General features: G+C 35.2%; 2 protein-coding genes across 2 annotated transcripts; one reads left to right on the top strand and one right to left on the bottom strand.

Annotated features, from left to right (window-relative positions):
* Window positions 1–1709: 1709 nt before the first annotated feature.
* LOC123694528 (protein disulfide-isomerase TMX3-like) lies at window positions 1710–4404 on the bottom strand. Its single transcript, XM_045639988.1, has 8 exons — window positions 4150–4404; window positions 3812–4061; window positions 3536–3719; window positions 3316–3460; window positions 3016–3238; window positions 2685–2901; window positions 2256–2451; window positions 1710–2115 (listed from the first exon to the last, which is right to left on the bottom strand). Exons 1-8 carry the CDS (start codon window positions 4184–4186, stop codon window positions 2093–2095), a joined length of 1275 nt encoding a protein of 424 aa, XP_045495944.1. The 5' UTR covers window positions 4187–4404; the 3' UTR covers window positions 1710–2092.
* Window positions 4405–4978: 574 nt separating this feature from the next.
* Window positions 4979–14467, top strand: LOC123694259 (puromycin-sensitive aminopeptidase). Its single transcript, XM_045639650.1, has 12 exons — window positions 4979–5416; window positions 5498–6459; window positions 6709–6898; window positions 6982–7095; window positions 8152–8286; window positions 9156–9248; window positions 9399–9548; window positions 9741–10018; window positions 10369–10588; window positions 10886–11008; window positions 11299–11514; window positions 13694–14467. The coding sequence occupies exons 1-11, from the start codon at window positions 5030–5032 to the stop codon at window positions 11509–11511; spliced, it is 2865 nt and encodes a 954-aa protein (XP_045495606.1). The 5' UTR covers window positions 4979–5029; the 3' UTR covers window positions 11512–11514; window positions 13694–14467.
* Window positions 14468–17736: the final 3269 nt, after the last annotated feature.

The raw sequence follows: 17736 nt of genomic DNA, 5'->3' as shown, positions 1-17736 counted from the left end.
TACCTAGGTACCTACCTACTATTTTGTTAAAATACGTTCCTTTAGATTCAGATTCAGTACAGTACATTCAGCGCATATAATTATTTGTTTGATTTTAAAAGTCGCGCTGCCACTGTTTTGACCGGAACAAGGCCATAGCCCGCGAAATTGAAAATTTTAACAAGTTTATTAATTAATTTTTTGCTAGGTTTGGTCACTGTTGCGTGTGATTTTTAGGGTTCCATACCCAAAAGGTAAAACGAGACCCTATTACTAAGACTCCGCTGTCCGTCTGTCTGTCTGTCCCTCTGTCTCATGAACTGTGATAGTTAGACAATCGAAACTTTCATAGATGATGTATTTCTGATGCCGCTGTAACAACAAATACTAAAAAAACAGAATAAAATAAATATTTAAGAGGTTCCCTACAATAAACCGTGATTTTTTTGCCGTTTTTATAGATAATGGTACGGAACTCTTCGTTGCGCGTGTCCGACTCGCACCTAGCCAGTTTTTTGTACATGGCGCATGTACCATACGACATACTTAGTCGTCTAGTAGGGACACGGCTTTATAAGAACTAATAATATTTTGCTGTCGTCATATATCTACGTATAAAAGCCACGCGGCTTTATTGTTTTAATTAAAAGCTTTTTTCTTTTTATTACAGAAGATAACGAAGAACCTTATACCTCTTGAGAAGCTTTCTTCACCTTCAAGCGATATTCAGGCCATATTACATCTCATTCCACAATAGGCACAGAGTTTTTATAACAATCTTATTAGTGATAATGCAATAGAAGACCACATAGATGAACTAGACACGGTGGATTTCGAAATCCAATTTGATGATAACGTCGAATAAACATCCTCTATATGTATTATTTTATATATCTTTTAAATTAAAGCTTTATTACGATATTATAAATACATAGTTTCAATTATATCATTAAATCCCTGGGTTGTGGTTCTTTTTTGTATAAGAGAAAACCTATCAATTGATAAATGTTAAAAGGAACCACATGCACATTTTCTTAATTATCTAGAAAGTTTAAGAGTATTCAGAGCAAATTTATATACACATACTTAAATAAGTAATTTATCAATGAATTTAAATAAAATAAATATTAATTTTACTTCATCTAACAGAGCTGCAAATGTTTTTGTAAATCCTTTGATATCTCAGAAGTGCGTGTTTGCTGGGTGGTTCCTTTTTGCTTAAATACGGACAATTCATCTATTACTGTTTATTTGGCCGAAAGGAATCAATGACAATAATTTACTGCATCTATAGATTAATATACCTACCATGCAGTAGGTACATTATTTAAAATAAAATAAAAATAAGTATAGTATATCCAAAAAAATTCCATATACTAGAAACAGAATATGTAGGTAATTTGACGATAAACAATTCATTTATTAAAATATTAATACCATTATCAGATGATATTGCAAGAAAATAACTGCAACTAAATGCCTGTATAAATATATCATGTTACACAGCTGATGCCAATATAATTTATACTAACGTCAGACAATAACAAGTAGCATATTATGAAGTATCTCTATTGCCCTTTTCTGTGTTAATTAATTCATTCCGTTATATGATAACATAATAATTGAATAATTGAATAACAAATATCAAATTTACCCAAACCGTATGACTAGTTTAGATTAACTAGTCATAGTCCAGGGTCAGTACATATTAGACATATTAGATTATATGTCTAATATGTACTGACCCTGGATTTTACATAATATTCAAGGTTATCCAACCATGCTCACAAAATTGCGCATGTGGTGGAGTTTTCCATATTATATGGTAATATGGCCTCTGTGCTTAGATTAATTTTCCAATAGCACATGGTCATCCACCTAGCTCTTTCTAATAAAGTCCACATGATTTGCAGACCAGGGTGCACTTATCATTAATTGTCATAGCCAAATATATAAACCAATTTGTTGTAAAAAAAAAATATTTTTGGTGTGCCTACTGACTTAATTTTATTGATGATCAAAAAAGATTACAGAGTAAAAAAAATTGTTTAAAATTGGTTTTAAATTTTACTAGCATTATTATAATTTTACGATTTAGTCTTAGATCTGTATTCTAATCCTTCTTCTCATGTGATTCTGAAACAAAAAAAAAATAATATAAAAGATAATTTTTATTTTCATGTAAGGAAACTAAGTTGTATAAAACAACAAAAATTTATGTTGTACCATGAGAACTAAAATGGACAGATTGTTACAATATTTTACTATATTTATACCTGGACTTTCTTCTTCATCAGCATCCAGTATATCAGCACAACATATTGAATAGCAGAGCAATGATAGGAATCCAAGAGGTAGCCCAAACACAAGTGCAGTCAGTATTGGGTTTCCCCTCCACATACTTGACACAGTGGCTCTAGCTTCATAAAATCCTCGGTATAGACGCACAAGGAAACTCTTTCCTCCATATTTCTATACAAAATTAGATTTGATTATTATTAATTCAGACACTAAAAATTTTTAAATAATTTTTTTTTAAATAAATAAATAAAGATTATTTAAAAAAAATCAAGATTTATTTATTTAAAAAAGGCACTGTAAAAATCTAGTTGAATAATTAATTATACTTTAATAATAAGGTGCATTTATGATAGTGAAAATGTTGCAAGAATAATTTAATAAGTGAATTAGGATTAAAAACTTACAGGTGCAACTTGATTGTGTATTTCGTCAAGGAACATTGACACAGCTTCTGGTGTCATTAAAACTGGATCATCATCAGGTAAATGGTGATGATGGGTTGTCGAGTTTAATACAATTATATGTGGTACTGTCAAATCATACATAACAATTGAATTGGCCAGTTCAGGGTTACCCATCCATCCAAATTGGAATTTGGGATGAAGTTCATGCTTCCTTTTCCTAAAATAAAAAAATATATAACTGTAGTTCTCCCTATTTATAAGCACTGGTCTGTGTGAACAACTCCTTAAGTTAAAAATAAATAACAATACAAAAAACAAACAACGAAATTACCTTATAATTCCTTCTACCATGTCTTTAAAATCTTTTTCAGTTTGCGTTATTTCATTTAGTTTATTTTCAGAAACAACAGTTATAACAAGGTATTTTTCAATGTCCAACAATTCATTGAAATTAGACCGTGTTATTTTAGGGAAGAAACCAAATCTCTCAGAGTGAACCCATTTATCCAATGTGGAATTTAAAACTTCCTTGTCTTCAATCAGCTGTGGTGATGCTTAAACATAAAATTTAAAGATTACTCTTTAAAGTTTTTTTTAAACAATATAAAATCCTTACGGAGATGGTACTTACTTTCAAAATAATAAACATCATCCTCCTTATAAACAAAAATACTTGTAGCGTTTGGAGGTTTGAGATCTTTTTTTACCACCTCATATGACATTGAATAAAACCAATTATGGGGCTGATATTTCACTGCTTGAACTTTAAAAATCTCCTGAAATATAAAATTGTATTTTTAACATAGAACTATCCACATTATTTAGTCTAAACAGAACACAGTTTCACTTACCCACAAAGTACCCTGATGTTCGCCAATGTAGCCAAAGAATATATCATGCATATCTTTTAAGTTTCCTATGCTATCTGCATAAGAAATCTTTTGTACTGGAGGTTGTGCCATTCTCAATGCATAATTTAACATGTCATCTTTGATTCTTTCACCATTGTATGTATGCATAGATGATCCCTTTATACTTGAATAAAAAGATAAATAAAAATTATTTATATAAAATCTAAATTCAAAAAATGATGTATATAAAATTGACGCAAACAATTGTTTACTTACAACATGATTGTGGGATATGCCCTGACTTGAAAGTGACTAGCAACAGCAGGAAATCGTGTACAATCTACTTTGGCCACTTTAATCGGAGAATTATACAAACCCTGGGCCACATGTGCCCAAACAGGCTCCAGCCTACTGCAATATGCACACCATGGTGCATAGAATTTAACAAACCACATGCCATCTTTGCTTATATCAATAAATTTATCACTTAATTCTAATACTTTTGAAGATACCACTCCATTAAAAGCTGAAACATTAATGCATCTTTCAGTAATTTTCTTTTCTATACGTATTGATTTTAAATACATAATGAAAAACGCCCTGAATTTACTTACCTACACAAAAAATTAAAATAACTAATTTTGTATTCATTTTAATAGAACAAAATTAAGACAAAATGATGTACATGTAGGTATTAAACATGTACAGAATTGATGTTCAGCTTGTCCTTATTAAGCAGATATTTATTCAATTGCATCACATAAAGCCGATATCATTTTTTAGGAACTAAATAGAAAATGACACAGGCAATTTTAAAGACATATAATCTAATTTATTTATTCGATATTTCGCTAAAATATGTAGGTACATTCGTCTATTAATGTAATTTCCAAATTCACCCTATTGGCAGTTGTGAGTTGACATTGACACTATCTGACGGATATGTCCACAGAGTAAGTAATTACATATTAATTACAGATATTTCAAGATTTGAAAAAAAAATGTACACACAGAGCGACAGATTATTTTTTAAAAGTCATTTATTTTATATTAATATATAATATTTTTCTCTCATTACTTCACAACGCTGGTTACAAGCACATAGCTACTATATTACTTGCTCTGTGCACATAGCAAGTAGTTTTACTGGGATATGTGGGATATCTAAAGATTTTCAACTTTTGGAGACATTCTGGTAAAAAGACGTTATATATTATTTACTACGCAATTTTGTATTGAAAAACTATTGTATATTAATTTGGATTTAACTCAAAAACTAATTTAAGGTATTTTAGCAAGCTAGAATAATATTAACTTAACCTAAAAAATGATTGTCAAAGTAGGTACCTACTCAAAGTAGTACGTGACGGATGAGTGATGACACATTGAAATGACATCGATTTTAAAATACCTATTTCATAATAATTATTTGAGAAAAAATTAACGGCACGGCCTGCTAATTCAAATTTCTTATTTGAAAATTAATTATTTTCCATGTCCCTACAAATTTCACGGGCTTTGCGTTCTTCTGTTCGTTTGCAATTTTATGGCAAATATATTTGTCAACGTAACATAGGGCGCCATTGCAAATTGTTACGTAGCATAGACCGTTATTTGGAGTGGGGTAGCGGGCGTGCGAGGGGGGTACGTATTGGCTGTGCGGGTGCAATCGGAGTGCGAGTTCACTCTGTCACTCGGTCATTACGGTATTTCTCTTGCGTACGGCCCACATTTACGATATTGAAAGAAAAAGTGACAATGCCAGAAAACAAACCGTTCCAACGACTTCCTAAAAATGTTATTCCTAAACATTACGAATTACATTTAATTCCTAATCTAGAGAAATTTACGTTTACGGGCTCTACTAGGGTGAAAGTGTCGGTAAGAGGAAATTTCATCATTTAGTTATTGCAAATACCTAGTTTCCATGTGACGTACTAACAACGACGCGCTAAATTTCAGATTGTTACCTCTACCAAAGAAATTGTACTCAATAGCTTAGATTTGGAGTTCAAGAGCGTTAAACTCCAATATGATGAAGGTGGAGCAGCTACTACACTTAATCCAGTGGAAGTCAAAGTCGACGCAGCAGATGAAACAGCAACTATCGTGTTTGACAATGCATTGCCTGAAGGAACCGCAACATTGTTTTGCGATTTTGTTGGTGAAATCAATGATAAGATGAAAGGCCTCTATAGGAGCAAGTATTTGACTCCTAGTGGCGAAGAACGTTATGCAGCAGTAACTCAATTTGAGGCCACAGATGCTAGAAGATGTTTTCCCTGCTGGGATGAACCTGCCATCAAAGCCACATTTGATATAACTTTAGAAGTGCCCTCTGATAGAGTTGCATTGTCCAACATGCCAGTTAAAGAAGAAAAAATAGTTGGCGATAATAAAATCATGCAGTTTGATACAACACCAATTATGTCTACATACCTGGTAGCTGTTGTGGTTGGAGAGTATGATTATGTGGAGAAAAAGTCTCATGACGGAGTGCTTGTGCGTGTGTACACCCCTGTAGGAAAAAGCAAACAGGGATTGTTTGCATTAGAAGTTGCTGCTAAAGTTCTTCCTTATTATAAGGACTACTTTGATATTGCATATCCATTGCCAAAAATAGACTTGATAGCTATTGCTGATTTTTCAGCTGGTGCTATGGAAAATTGGGGTCTAGTCACTTACAGAGAAACTTGTCTGCTTGTTGATGAGGAGCACACTTCAGCTGTGAGGAGACAGTGGATAGCTTTGGTTGTGGGTCACGAGTTGGCTCACCAGTGGTTTGGTAACTTGGTAACTATGGAATGGTGGACACATCTGTGGTTGAATGAGGGTTATGCATCATTTGTTGAATTTCTGTGTGTCAATCATCTGTTTCCAGAATATGACATATGGACTCAGTTTGTAACCGAGACATACATACGGTAAGTTATCTAATTAAATAGGTAGCTATTGTATAGTATCAACTTGGCTAATTCCCCATCTCATCATGATTTTCAAATTTTAAATGTAATGCTTTAATTTGAACTGAAAAACTTGCTAATTCATTGAAGAATAAAATTGGAGCATCGCCAAGCTCATACCTACAAGTCATTCAACTTAGTGTGTCAATGTTTTGTTTACATTAAATATACAACAACATAATATTATATATAATACATATAAATTTTCAGAGCATTAGAATTGGACTGTTTAAAAAATTCACATCCTATTGAAGTCCCTGTGGGTCATCCATCAGAGATAGATGAAATATTTGATGATATTTCTTACAACAAAGGTGCATCAGTTATTAGGATGTTGCATAGATACATTGGTGATGATGATTTTCGCAAAGGCATGAATATTTACCTTACTAGACACCAGGTTAGTTTTCTTAAATAAAAATAAATAATTATTTTATCTTTTCTCTCTACTAAATATAACGTAAATATTTATTTTTTAAACAGTACAAAAACACATTTACTGAAGATTTATGGGCAGCATTAGAAGAGGCTTCAAATAAGCCTGTAGGAGCTGTCATGTCAACTTGGACCAAGCAAATGGGTTTCCCTATGGTGCAGGTAAAATAAAATTTATGTTTTACACTAAACTATTTTTCATTGAATTATACATAGTAATAATATATAGGAAGAATAACATGTTTGTTCTATAATATCAGTGAATCAATATAACTATTGCTATTGTCGAGCTCTTACATTTACACTCTAAATGTAATTTAATTTATTACTGTTTCATTGTGTTTATAGCCCATTGTTACGTGGTGGCAAAGTTGAAGTGATTCAGTCCATTGTAATTGTGCTTATGTGTAATTGAATGGTTCATTGTTTCTAAGTGATAATTATTATAAATAATATATGAAGTGTAATTTATATTGATAGAAAATGTTTTCTGGTTGATTAGTCTCAAGGTCATATTTTTATCTAGCCTTTTTTGTGAAGTGAAATTTACATGTAGAGATCAAAAATTTATTTTAATTACTGTTATACTAATAAAAAGATAAAAAGTGCTTAATTATAATGTAATAAACTTTATGTCCTTAATTTTCTCTCCAATTAAAAGTACATAAACATATACAGGCTATTATTTAATTAACCATTTACTATGCTGATAAAACATTGCATATGTAATTTATTTTAATTTTATGAAGCAAAACAATGGCTTTATCTTATCTCAAATAATAATGTTTCTATATTATGCTAGGTTGAACAATAAGTTAATGTTATTAACAAATAGGTTATTTTATATATTTAGTAATCATTAATTAATCTCTTATTTTATACATGTACAATGAATTAAAATATATACATCGAATTGTATTTGTTTACAGTATTTTTTTTAAATTAGTAAATAAAATAAATTTATTGAATGAATACTCCAAACTTTATTCATAGTATTTTCATATCAATATGATTTTATGCAATAAAAATGTGCAAAAGCATGTTAAAAATGTAGTGGATCATCTATACATATTTGCCCAAACAACATCTTAATAAGTGGAAATATGTTTGTATAATTTCGGAATATTGTTTCTATTGGCAAATGACCAGTCATAGCCTTTTACGGTAACACTTGTTACTTGGTTTTATGTATTTATGGAGACTTTTACATTCTTTTAGGTCAGTTCTGAGCAAAGAGGGCCCCATCGTGTATTAAAATTGACACAACAAAAATTCTGTGCTGATGGCAGCCAAGGTGATGATATAATATGGATGGTGCCCATCACTATCTCTACTCAAGAGCAACCTTCTAAGGTAATAAATATTTGTTATCATAGATATCTGATATTGATTTGAGTTGATATATCATTGACCCAGTTTTTCAAGTTCACTTCCTCATTCAATTGATAAGCTCATGTTATCTTTGATTAAATTGATGATACATATCTTTTTGCATTAATTCAGTGCCGAATGTATTTTTATCACTTATAATGAGATAAGTATGCATAATATAAATATACTATGTAAAAGTTGTAGATTATACAAATGATAAAACAATTTTATTGTATGAATTGGCAAAACAGGTTTTGTATTATATACATTATATTTTTTTATCATTAATTTCTGTTTATAGAAACAGTCACCAGATAAATTATCAAATGAACAGACAACAGTACATAAAATATGCGAATGTGATGTTAACATACTTGCAAAACAATCAGCATCCACATTTCCTACTATTGAAAAATTTCAGTTAAAGGATAGTAAAGTAAATAATATTTTAAAACTAGTAGTATATATAGTAGAAGTACATAATGTCGTTTTGATATTAATTAAATTCGTAATAAAATTATGCTTTAAATTTTAATTGCAGTATCCATATAGCAGTATATTAAGTTAAATATGGACATGGTAGCTGTTTTAAACGTCTAAATAGCTGTTTGTCCAGTTTATCCATCCAATGATTTCAAAACAGTCACTCGTAATTCCAGTTAATATAGCAAAATATTTTTAGTGCTATAGAATTCCTACAAATAGCATTAGTGATAAGATAGTAGGTATATGCAGCTGAATAATTATTGTTCATTGTAGCTAAAGTAATTTATGTTAATTGCTATTCTTGGACATCGCAATATGAAAAAATGGAATTAAAAAATCACTCTTAAATGTTTTTTGTTGCATAGGTGGCGCTTTCAACAGTTCTGGATAAACATACTCAAGAAGTTGTATTAGAAAATGTGGCTGAAGATTCTTGGGTCAAACTGAACCCTGGAACTGTAAGTATTCATTATTAAATAAGATTAATTTCTATGTTATGTAATAGATGTTAACTTTCATTCAGACTGCATTTTGAAAATAAATAAGTGTTTAACATGGTTTCTTAAGTCTATTCTTATGCTATGCTATATTTCTTAATGATCTTTCAGGTAGGATATTATCGCACGCGATATGAGCCAGTTCTATTAGAGCGTTTAGTGGGCGCCATTCGAGACGGTTCGTTGCCACCTCTAGACCGTCTCGGTTTGCTTGACGATTGCTTCGCGTTTGTCCAGGCGGGACATGCACACACCAATGAGGTATGTTACAATTATATGTATTTTCCATTCATTTTTAAATCAATGAAATTAAGTAAAAATTTTCTTGAAATTGATATTTTTGGTTTTATGGCATTCAAATAAATATATAAAAAATTTCTTATCTGATGTGATTGTTCGTATGTTATTTATTGCATCAAAATATTTTTAATTTGTATAACTATATCTTTCTAGTCATTGAAACTGATGGAAGCATTCAGCAATGAAACCAATTTCACCGTATGGTCGTCTATAGCGAATTGCTTATCGAAACTGAGCGCTCTATTTTCTCACACGGCTCTCGATAAACCACTCAAAAATTATGGCCGTAAATTGTTTGCCAATGTTACCAAGCGCCTCGGATGGGACGCCGAAGAAAAAGAAAGCCATTTGGATACTCTGCTCAGAAGCTTGGTGCTCAACAGGATGATCAGTTTTGAAGATCCTGATACTATTAAAGAGGCTAAAATTCGGTGAGTTTTTTATGAGTGGATTTTATTTTTTCCGACATTGAAATAAAACTATATTTTGCACATAGATCTATCAATCATCAAAATTTCTGAGTGTTGATTAAGATACAATTAAGAAAAAAACGTATTATGACTTGTGTGGGTATAATATTGGAAATTGGCTAAATTAGGCGTATTATAGATAATGCTTAGAAAAAATATTAAGATAAGTTTCATGTATCTTGCTTAAAATGTCACAAAACACACTCTAAAATTTTCATCCGCATTTATATATTTGCACTCGAGTGATATAATTGTATATATCATTTTCGCGAAGCACAATAGCGGCGCTACATTATGTACCTGTCTGTCAGTTTCGAGAAGCACAGCAGCGGCTCGTGCCCGCTGCCGGCGGACCTGCGCTCGGCGTGCTACCGCGCGGTGCTGGCGGGCGCGGACGCGGGCACGTTCGAGCGCTTCCTGCAGCTGTACCGCGCGGCCGACCTGCACGAGGAGAAGGACCGCATCAGCCGCGCGCTCGGCGCCGTCAAGGACCCCGCGCTGCTCAACCGCGTGCTCGAGTTCGCTATCTCGGTCAGTTTGTATACGTTGTATCAGATATGAGGGAACTTTACATTAAAAAAAAATAAATTATGGAACATAGCAGTAAATAAATAATAAGTGATTGATGTATTCAACTATCAAATAAATAAAATTCAAACATTATTGATTATTAGACTTCTTCTAGAAGCACTTTTGAATCGACATAAGTTTTCACATTTACAACCTACATAGTTGAATAATTATGTTTATGGGATGATTTCACATCTTTATGATGAGTCTGCGGGTGTTTTAAAGTATGTTATTATATGAAGTATGAAATATTTTCAGGATGAAGTACGTTCTCAAGACACAGTGTTCGTGATCGTTTCTGTGGCAGTGAGCAGAAATGGACGTGATTTGGCCTGGCAGTTCTTCAAGGACCACTGGCAGGAATTTATGGACCGTTACCAGGTAAATTTTCCAATCTTTACACTACTATGTGGAACTAGTTTTCTGCTCACGGCTTCACCCACTTTGTGTACAACTCAATAAATGATATACTAAAACCCTCCTCTTTAATCACCTATTAAAAAATCTATCATTAAAAATCTGTTGCCTAATTTTAAAGATCTAAGCAAACAGACAGCGGAAAGCAATTTTGTTTTACACCATGTAGTGATTAAGTTTTAAATTTTGCTAGTTCACGGCAAAACACATCGACTTGTAACACAAACTGAATTTACACATGTAATTTATTACAGGGAGGCTTCCTCCTCGCGCGCCTAGTGAAATCAACGACGGAGAACTTCGCGTCGGAGGCGAGCGCGCGCGAGATAGAGGAGTTCTTCGCAACGCACAAGTCGCCCGGCACCGAGCGCAGCGTGCAGCAGGCGCTGGAGACCGTGCGCCTCAACGCGGCCTGGCTGCGGCGCGACCTCGCCTCCACCACCGCCTACCTGCAGCCCTACCACTGACCGGTGAGTGACACGTCACTGGAGACCGTGCGCCTCAACGCGGCCTGGCTGCGGCGCGACCTCGCCTCCACCACCGCCTACCTGCAGCCCTACCACTGACCGGTGAGTGACACGTCACTGGAGACCGTGCGCCTCAACGCGGCCTGGCTGCGGCGCGACCTCGCCTCCACCACCGCCTACCTGCAGCCCTACCACTGACCGGTGAGTGACACGTCACTGGAGACCGTGCGCCTCAACGCGGCCTGGCTGCGGCGCGACCTCGCCTCCACCACCGCCTACCTGCAGCCCTACCACTGACCGGTGAGTGACACGTCACTGGAGACCGTGCGCCTCAACGCGGCCTGGCTGCGGCGCGACCTCGCCTCCACCACCGCCTACCTGCAGCCCTACCACTGACCGGTGAGTGACACGTCACTGGAGACCGTGCGCCTCAACGCGGCCTGGCTGCGGCGCGACCTCGCCTCCACCACCGCCTACCTGCAGCCCTACCACTGACCGGTGAGTGACACGTCACTGGAGACCCTGTGCCTCAACGCGGCCTGGCTGCGGCGCGACCTCGCCTCCACCACCGCCTACCTGCAGCCCTACCACTGACCGGTGAGTGACACGTCACTGGAGACCGTGCGCCTCAACGCGGCCTGGCTGCGGCGCGACCTCGCCTCCACCACCGCCTACCTGCAGCCCTACCACTGACCGGTGAGTGACACGTCACTGGAGACCGTGCGCCTCAACGCGGCCTGGCTGCGGCGCGACCTCGCCTCCACCACCGCCTACCTGCAGCCCTACCACTGACCGGTGAGTGACACGTCACTGGAGACCCTGCGCCTCAACGCGGCCTGGCTGCGGCGCGTCCTCGCCTCCACCACCGCCTACCTGCAGCCCTACCACTGACCGGTGAGTGACACGTCACTGGAGACCGTGCGCCTCAACGCGGCCTGGCTGCGGCGCGACCTCGCCTCCACCACCGCCTACCTGCAGCCCTACCACTGACCGGTGAGTGACACGTCACTGGAGACCCTGTGCCTCAACGCGGCCTGGCTGCGGCGCGACCTCGCCTCCGCCACCGCCTACCTGCAGCCCTACCACTGACCGGTGAGTGACACGTCACTGGAGACCGTGCGCCTCAACGCGGCCTGGCTGCGGCGCGACCTCGCCTCCACCACCGCCTACCTGCAGCCCTACCACTGACCGGTGAGTGACACGTCACTGGAGACCGTGCGCCTCAACGCGGCCTGGCTGCGGCGCGACCTCGCCTCCACCACCGCCTACCTGCAGCCCTACCACTGACCGGTGAGTGACACGTCACTGGAGACCCTGTGCCTCAACGCGGCCTGGCTGCGGCGCGACCTCGCCTCCACCACCGCCTACCTGCAGCCCTACCACTGACCGGTGAGTGACACGTCACTGGAGACCGTGCGCCTCAACGCGGCCTGGCTGCGGCGCGACCTCGCCTCCACCACCGCCTACCTGCAGCCCTACCACTGACCGGTGAGTGACATGTGGCTGTACTGTGCAATTCAACTTAGGAACCTTCAAATAGGTATAGGTATAGGTAAACCTGAAGGTTTACCTATACCGATCGGTAATTTGAAGGTAACACTATCAGATATCCGTTAAAATAGTTTGTGTCGGAGATGAGGCAGATCAAACAAAAAAGTCAAGGGAACAAGAAAAAGCGAAATAATAAACAATTTGTATGTCTCGGGACACAACGCTGAAGTGATAAATTGAAATAGGCTAGCGCAGCGCAGGGTGATATTGGAGAGGAGCCTGCCTCTAGCGTTGCCGTTAAGCCGAACAAACTACCGCCGTAACGCGTTACGTAACGAATCAGTTTACGCTCCGTTAAAAAGTTATCACTTCAAAAACAAAAAGACAATGATACAGTTCATACATTTTCTCCTACCAAACATTGTTCAACACGGCAAACGGCGTCGGTAGTTTTTTACATCAATATATTCGATACAAACTTGCTTCCTTATAAAATTATTAACATTACCTAGTATATAAATTATTTTGTACACATTTAATAATTAGCTGATAGGCTGATTTAATATTTTTTTTAATTAATAACAAAAAAAGACTCATTAGTATATATAGATATATATTACTTTATAATTGTTACTCTTTATATATATTATTTTTAAATAATTATAAAATATAAGCACAATTTTTGTTTCAGAATCTTATAACACAAGACTGAAAGCTACAACGAAATATCAAAGCATCATTATTTTCAATTGGGTAAACATTGTATAAGTTTAATTTATTTTCTGACATAATTAATATTAACTTGTTGTATTAATTATTAATGTGTTAATTATTGTAATATTATAATAGAAAATTATTGCGGAAAAGTCAATTAGTTTGAACTTTGGCTTAAAAACAATTTGATTTGATGTCATTTAAAATTAGAACCTATTCTCCAAGTAAAAATTGAGAACCATCTCAATGTAATGAGTTATTCTTTTCCGTTGAATTTATTTAATATAAATGCACTTTATAGTTTATTATAAATTAAACTTAGCATTTACTTTAATATATCAATACACCAAAACTTGCAAAACAGAAGACAACTGTATAAATGTATAAATTTTAATTTATGTTTATAAAGACTTCTTTTGCGATATTGTAGCTAGCTCACTATGGTGCTGAATACTTTGTGTTGATTCAAAAATGATTCTGTAATATAATCTTTAGTTTTACTAGAAATTCACTTTAGTTGCTTACTAATCATATTATTATATAGTAAGGGGATATCAATAGGCACTTTCTCAACATTCTAAAAATTGTATTTAGTCGTCTTACATTTCCTGAAAAAAATAATATTGGAAGCATCATTTTGATGTAGATAATATTATATTATAAGAAATGTTATAAAGTTACCAGCATTTTATGTCCTGATTTGTTGTAAGACTGTGTTATTGAAATAAATCGTACAAAAGTACCTGCAAAATGTGTTTTATTTGTATATTATACTACCTCACTCCTTAGGGAGTTATTCCACCAGAGATGTGCGAAGGTGCGTCGCGAGGGATGTGTTTGTAAAGAATCAATCATGTTGCTTCAATTAGTTGAAGCGTTTAGCGTTTGAAACCATACTATTTGTTATTTACAATTACAAATACATTCCTCGCACATTATTGGTGGGAAACCATAAAGGTGGAATGGAAAAGCTTCTAGCAATAATGATTCATTATATTAATTTAACTGAAACTAAGTTAAAATCTTATACCTTTGTTTATTTGAACACGCTTAGGAAGTACTGGCCCAATTTTTATAATTATTTCACGGTTGGATACTTAGAGCATTAAGATTTAAGGTTGGTTAAGTAGCTTTAAGTGCTATAGCCATGTATGTACCACAACTATTATAATAAGAAGGCATGCTTTCTTGCTTATTATTTGGAAATCTATATTATATTACTACGTTTCCGACCGCTTTTTCTCAAAAAGCCGTGACTTTTTTTGTGATGTTTTATCAAAACATCATAAATGAAATGTAAAAAACCCGAAAGAAAGAACCGAACCCTGTATTTAGAAAGAAATTATCAACGTGTTCTCGACGTTAAAAGATTTGTCACGATTTTCAGCACTTGTAATTTTATTACTAAATTAATTCTTATGTAAAGAGTTGATCGCGTGAGGTCCTGGATTCGATTCCCGGTGGGGACAAAGAAAAAAAATCTCTCGGTCTGGTAGGGTACAGAATGCTGAATTATAGGTAAACCAGAATCTGATGGCAATTAGGGAAATCAAAATTTTGAGTGTGCAACCCTAGGGAAAATGGACTGAATGATCTTGATACTGCTTATTTTTTATTTTGTCCTCAACATCATTAGTCACATTACATAAGTGAACAATAATGTACCTACTTAATAATGAGATTAGGTACATACTTACATGTATAATATACATATTACTTTTATCTATGTTATACATATTATTATTTACACATACCTATATTTGTATATTCATTATCATTATGCCATGTAAAAATATGGATGTAATGATAATGCAGATCAAAACTAGATAATGCTAATAATTTTTTTATAAAATAAATAAAAACTATGTTTATTTTCGTAAGTATTAACAGATACACACAATATCAAATTGACTTGGACAGCTTGGACTTGACGAATAGCCGTATTGGAAACTCTTGTAATAAGTTGTCATAAAATTATATTGTAATCAACAAACAATATTATAGTTACCTACTTATAATATTTTTAATTTTAAGTATTAAAACGGGTAAGTCCAATTTACCAATAAAATATTCAACATTAAAAATTGTGATGTGTTTGACCCTTCTTCATCGAATGTTTTTCCATACACGTTATATAAACAACATCTCTTGTTGCCCCGTCCGATTAGGGCCCTTCTGGCCTCCTCCACTCAAGCGACAGCCCAAGCCGAGGTTCGAGATAAGGTGAGTAGTATATTCTTTGTTCGAGATCCCCGTCAAGGGGGGACGCCCTTGTGCATGTCGCTACCAGGGTGAACCTTCAGTTCACCCCCGCGTTCGCGTTAAAATGTAAAAGCCCTTCTGGCTAACATTGAGAAACACCTTACAAAAAAAAAAAAAATCTCTTGTGATTGCAGCGGCTTTTTCGACATTTTCGAAGATTTTTTAGACAAAATCCTAAAAATTATTCATCAATTCCAAAGAAGACAGAATTCTGTCTGTTTGTCACCCAAAGAAGACAAATAATTTGACAACCAATTTGATAGTTGTCAAATAACATTGCCATATGAAAATCTTTTATTTCTTAATTATAAATATGCCATCAGATTCTGGTAGACCCACAGGGTAGACCTATACCTACTAGTCCCTAAAGAAAATCAATCAGTGAAACAGATGTATTAATAATGCATCTGCCTCTTAGGGTCAACTCACACCAAAAGAGCGGCGAAGGGCAGCGAAGCGGAGCGCAGTTTCCTGCGGCGCCGCGGGCTCGAGTTTCTCAGGCGATAATAAGTTTTATAGTAATGACAATAAAGTAAAAATTCATATGACACGGAAACTGCGCTCCGCTTCGCTGCCCTTCGCCGCTCTCTTGGTGTGAGTTGACCCTTATCCCACTAGGGGACACGGGACTTCACAAAAAGTTGCAAGAATGGTAGTAAGTTACATAAAACAATAAGAATATAGCACACATTTTAACTCCACTTTTGAGAAAATGTAAGCGCATTTTTGAATGAATTTCCTGTGTTACTTTGTGAATTTCCCAGTATTATCAATATGTCGTTTTCTTAGTTTTATTATTTTCTTCTAAGAACGATTTTATTTTATAATTAAAGTAATAATAAAATTCCAAATCATCATAATTATAAGATCTTTTAGTATTTTCGTTGAGATTCAATTACTTAAATGAAATTTGAATTGTTTGTCAAATTGTTCATGTAGAATGTGGTATTAAAAATAAGAAATAAAAAAAATAAAACACCTCATAAAACAGTACATCTATATTGCACTATAACATCTCACTTTGTATTATACAAATTAAAGGTGACTATTATACTACTTATACATAAATTATAAAAACACAAAATTATAGTACTCAGAAGGTACTCAGTTACTCTACAACACAAACCATCACACAAAACATTCTAATTTTATAGGCGGGTGTATTGGAATAAAGGGTAAACAATCGAACAGAATTAGTGATAATGGCACGCATAATTTACAAATAAACAAGACATTGAATCATTATATAATATCTAAGTAATTAATTTCTACCACACATACAAAAATATAGATTTAACACACACAGTGAAGACAATATAAGTTATGCAAAAAAGACAAGCCACATACTTGTTTTGAAAAAATCACAGAACGTTTTATTAGACTGTGATTAAGCATCTGTAGGCGAACACTATCTAAATAGAGAAGAATTATATAGTATTGCTTTAATAGTTTAATTACAACCATGTTCATAAAGGTACAAATAACATACATCTCCTCAACAATGTAATATCTATTAAGAGATAATTTTTAATAGATAGTCTAATAATGTTTGATCCAGAACAACTATATACATAATGGTCAATCTACATCTAAATAATAATAAATTATACTCTCACGTCTAAATTCTAGAGGAAGGGATGTGAGGAATTCAAATAATTATAGCAAAACTTGAAACTTCTACTCTAATGAATACTACATTATGTTTAAGATAACAGTCGTATTGCTGTGTTTGTTATTATTTATGTACCTTGATTGCAA

The sequence above is a fragment of the Colias croceus genome, chromosome 9 (assembly GCF_905220415.1).
Source record: "Colias croceus chromosome 9, ilColCroc2.1".
NCBI classification, from domain to species: Eukaryota; Metazoa; Arthropoda; class Insecta; order Lepidoptera; family Pieridae; genus Colias; species Colias croceus.
Note: the sequence above shows the minus strand (reverse complement) of the source record. Positions and strands in the feature narration are given on the sequence as shown.

Excerpts from the sequence above, each read along its gene's own strand:
- LOC123694528 (XM_045639988.1), bottom strand. The coding sequence starts at position 4,186 with ATGAATACAAAATTAGTTATTTTAATTTTTTGTGTAG. Across the intron at positions 3,461-3,535 it reads AACATCAGGGTACTTTGTGG|GAGATTTTTAAAGTTCAAGC; the intron begins GTAAGTGAAACT and ends TTTATATTTCAG. Across the intron at positions 2,116-2,255 it reads TGATGAAGAAGAAAGTCCAG|AATCACATGAGAAGAAGGAT; the intron begins GTATAAATATAG and ends TTTTTGTTTCAG.
- LOC123694259 (XM_045639650.1), top strand. The coding sequence starts at position 5,030 with ATGTCCCTACAAATTTCACGGGCTTTGCGTTCTTCTGTTCGTTTGCAA. Across the intron at positions 6,899-6,981 it reads TTTACCTTACTAGACACCAG|TACAAAAACACATTTACTGA; the intron begins GTTAGTTTTCTT and ends TTTTTTAAACAG. Across the intron at positions 7,096-8,151 it reads TGGGTTTCCCTATGGTGCAG|GTCAGTTCTGAGCAAAGAGG; the intron begins GTAAAATAAAAT and ends ACATTCTTTTAG.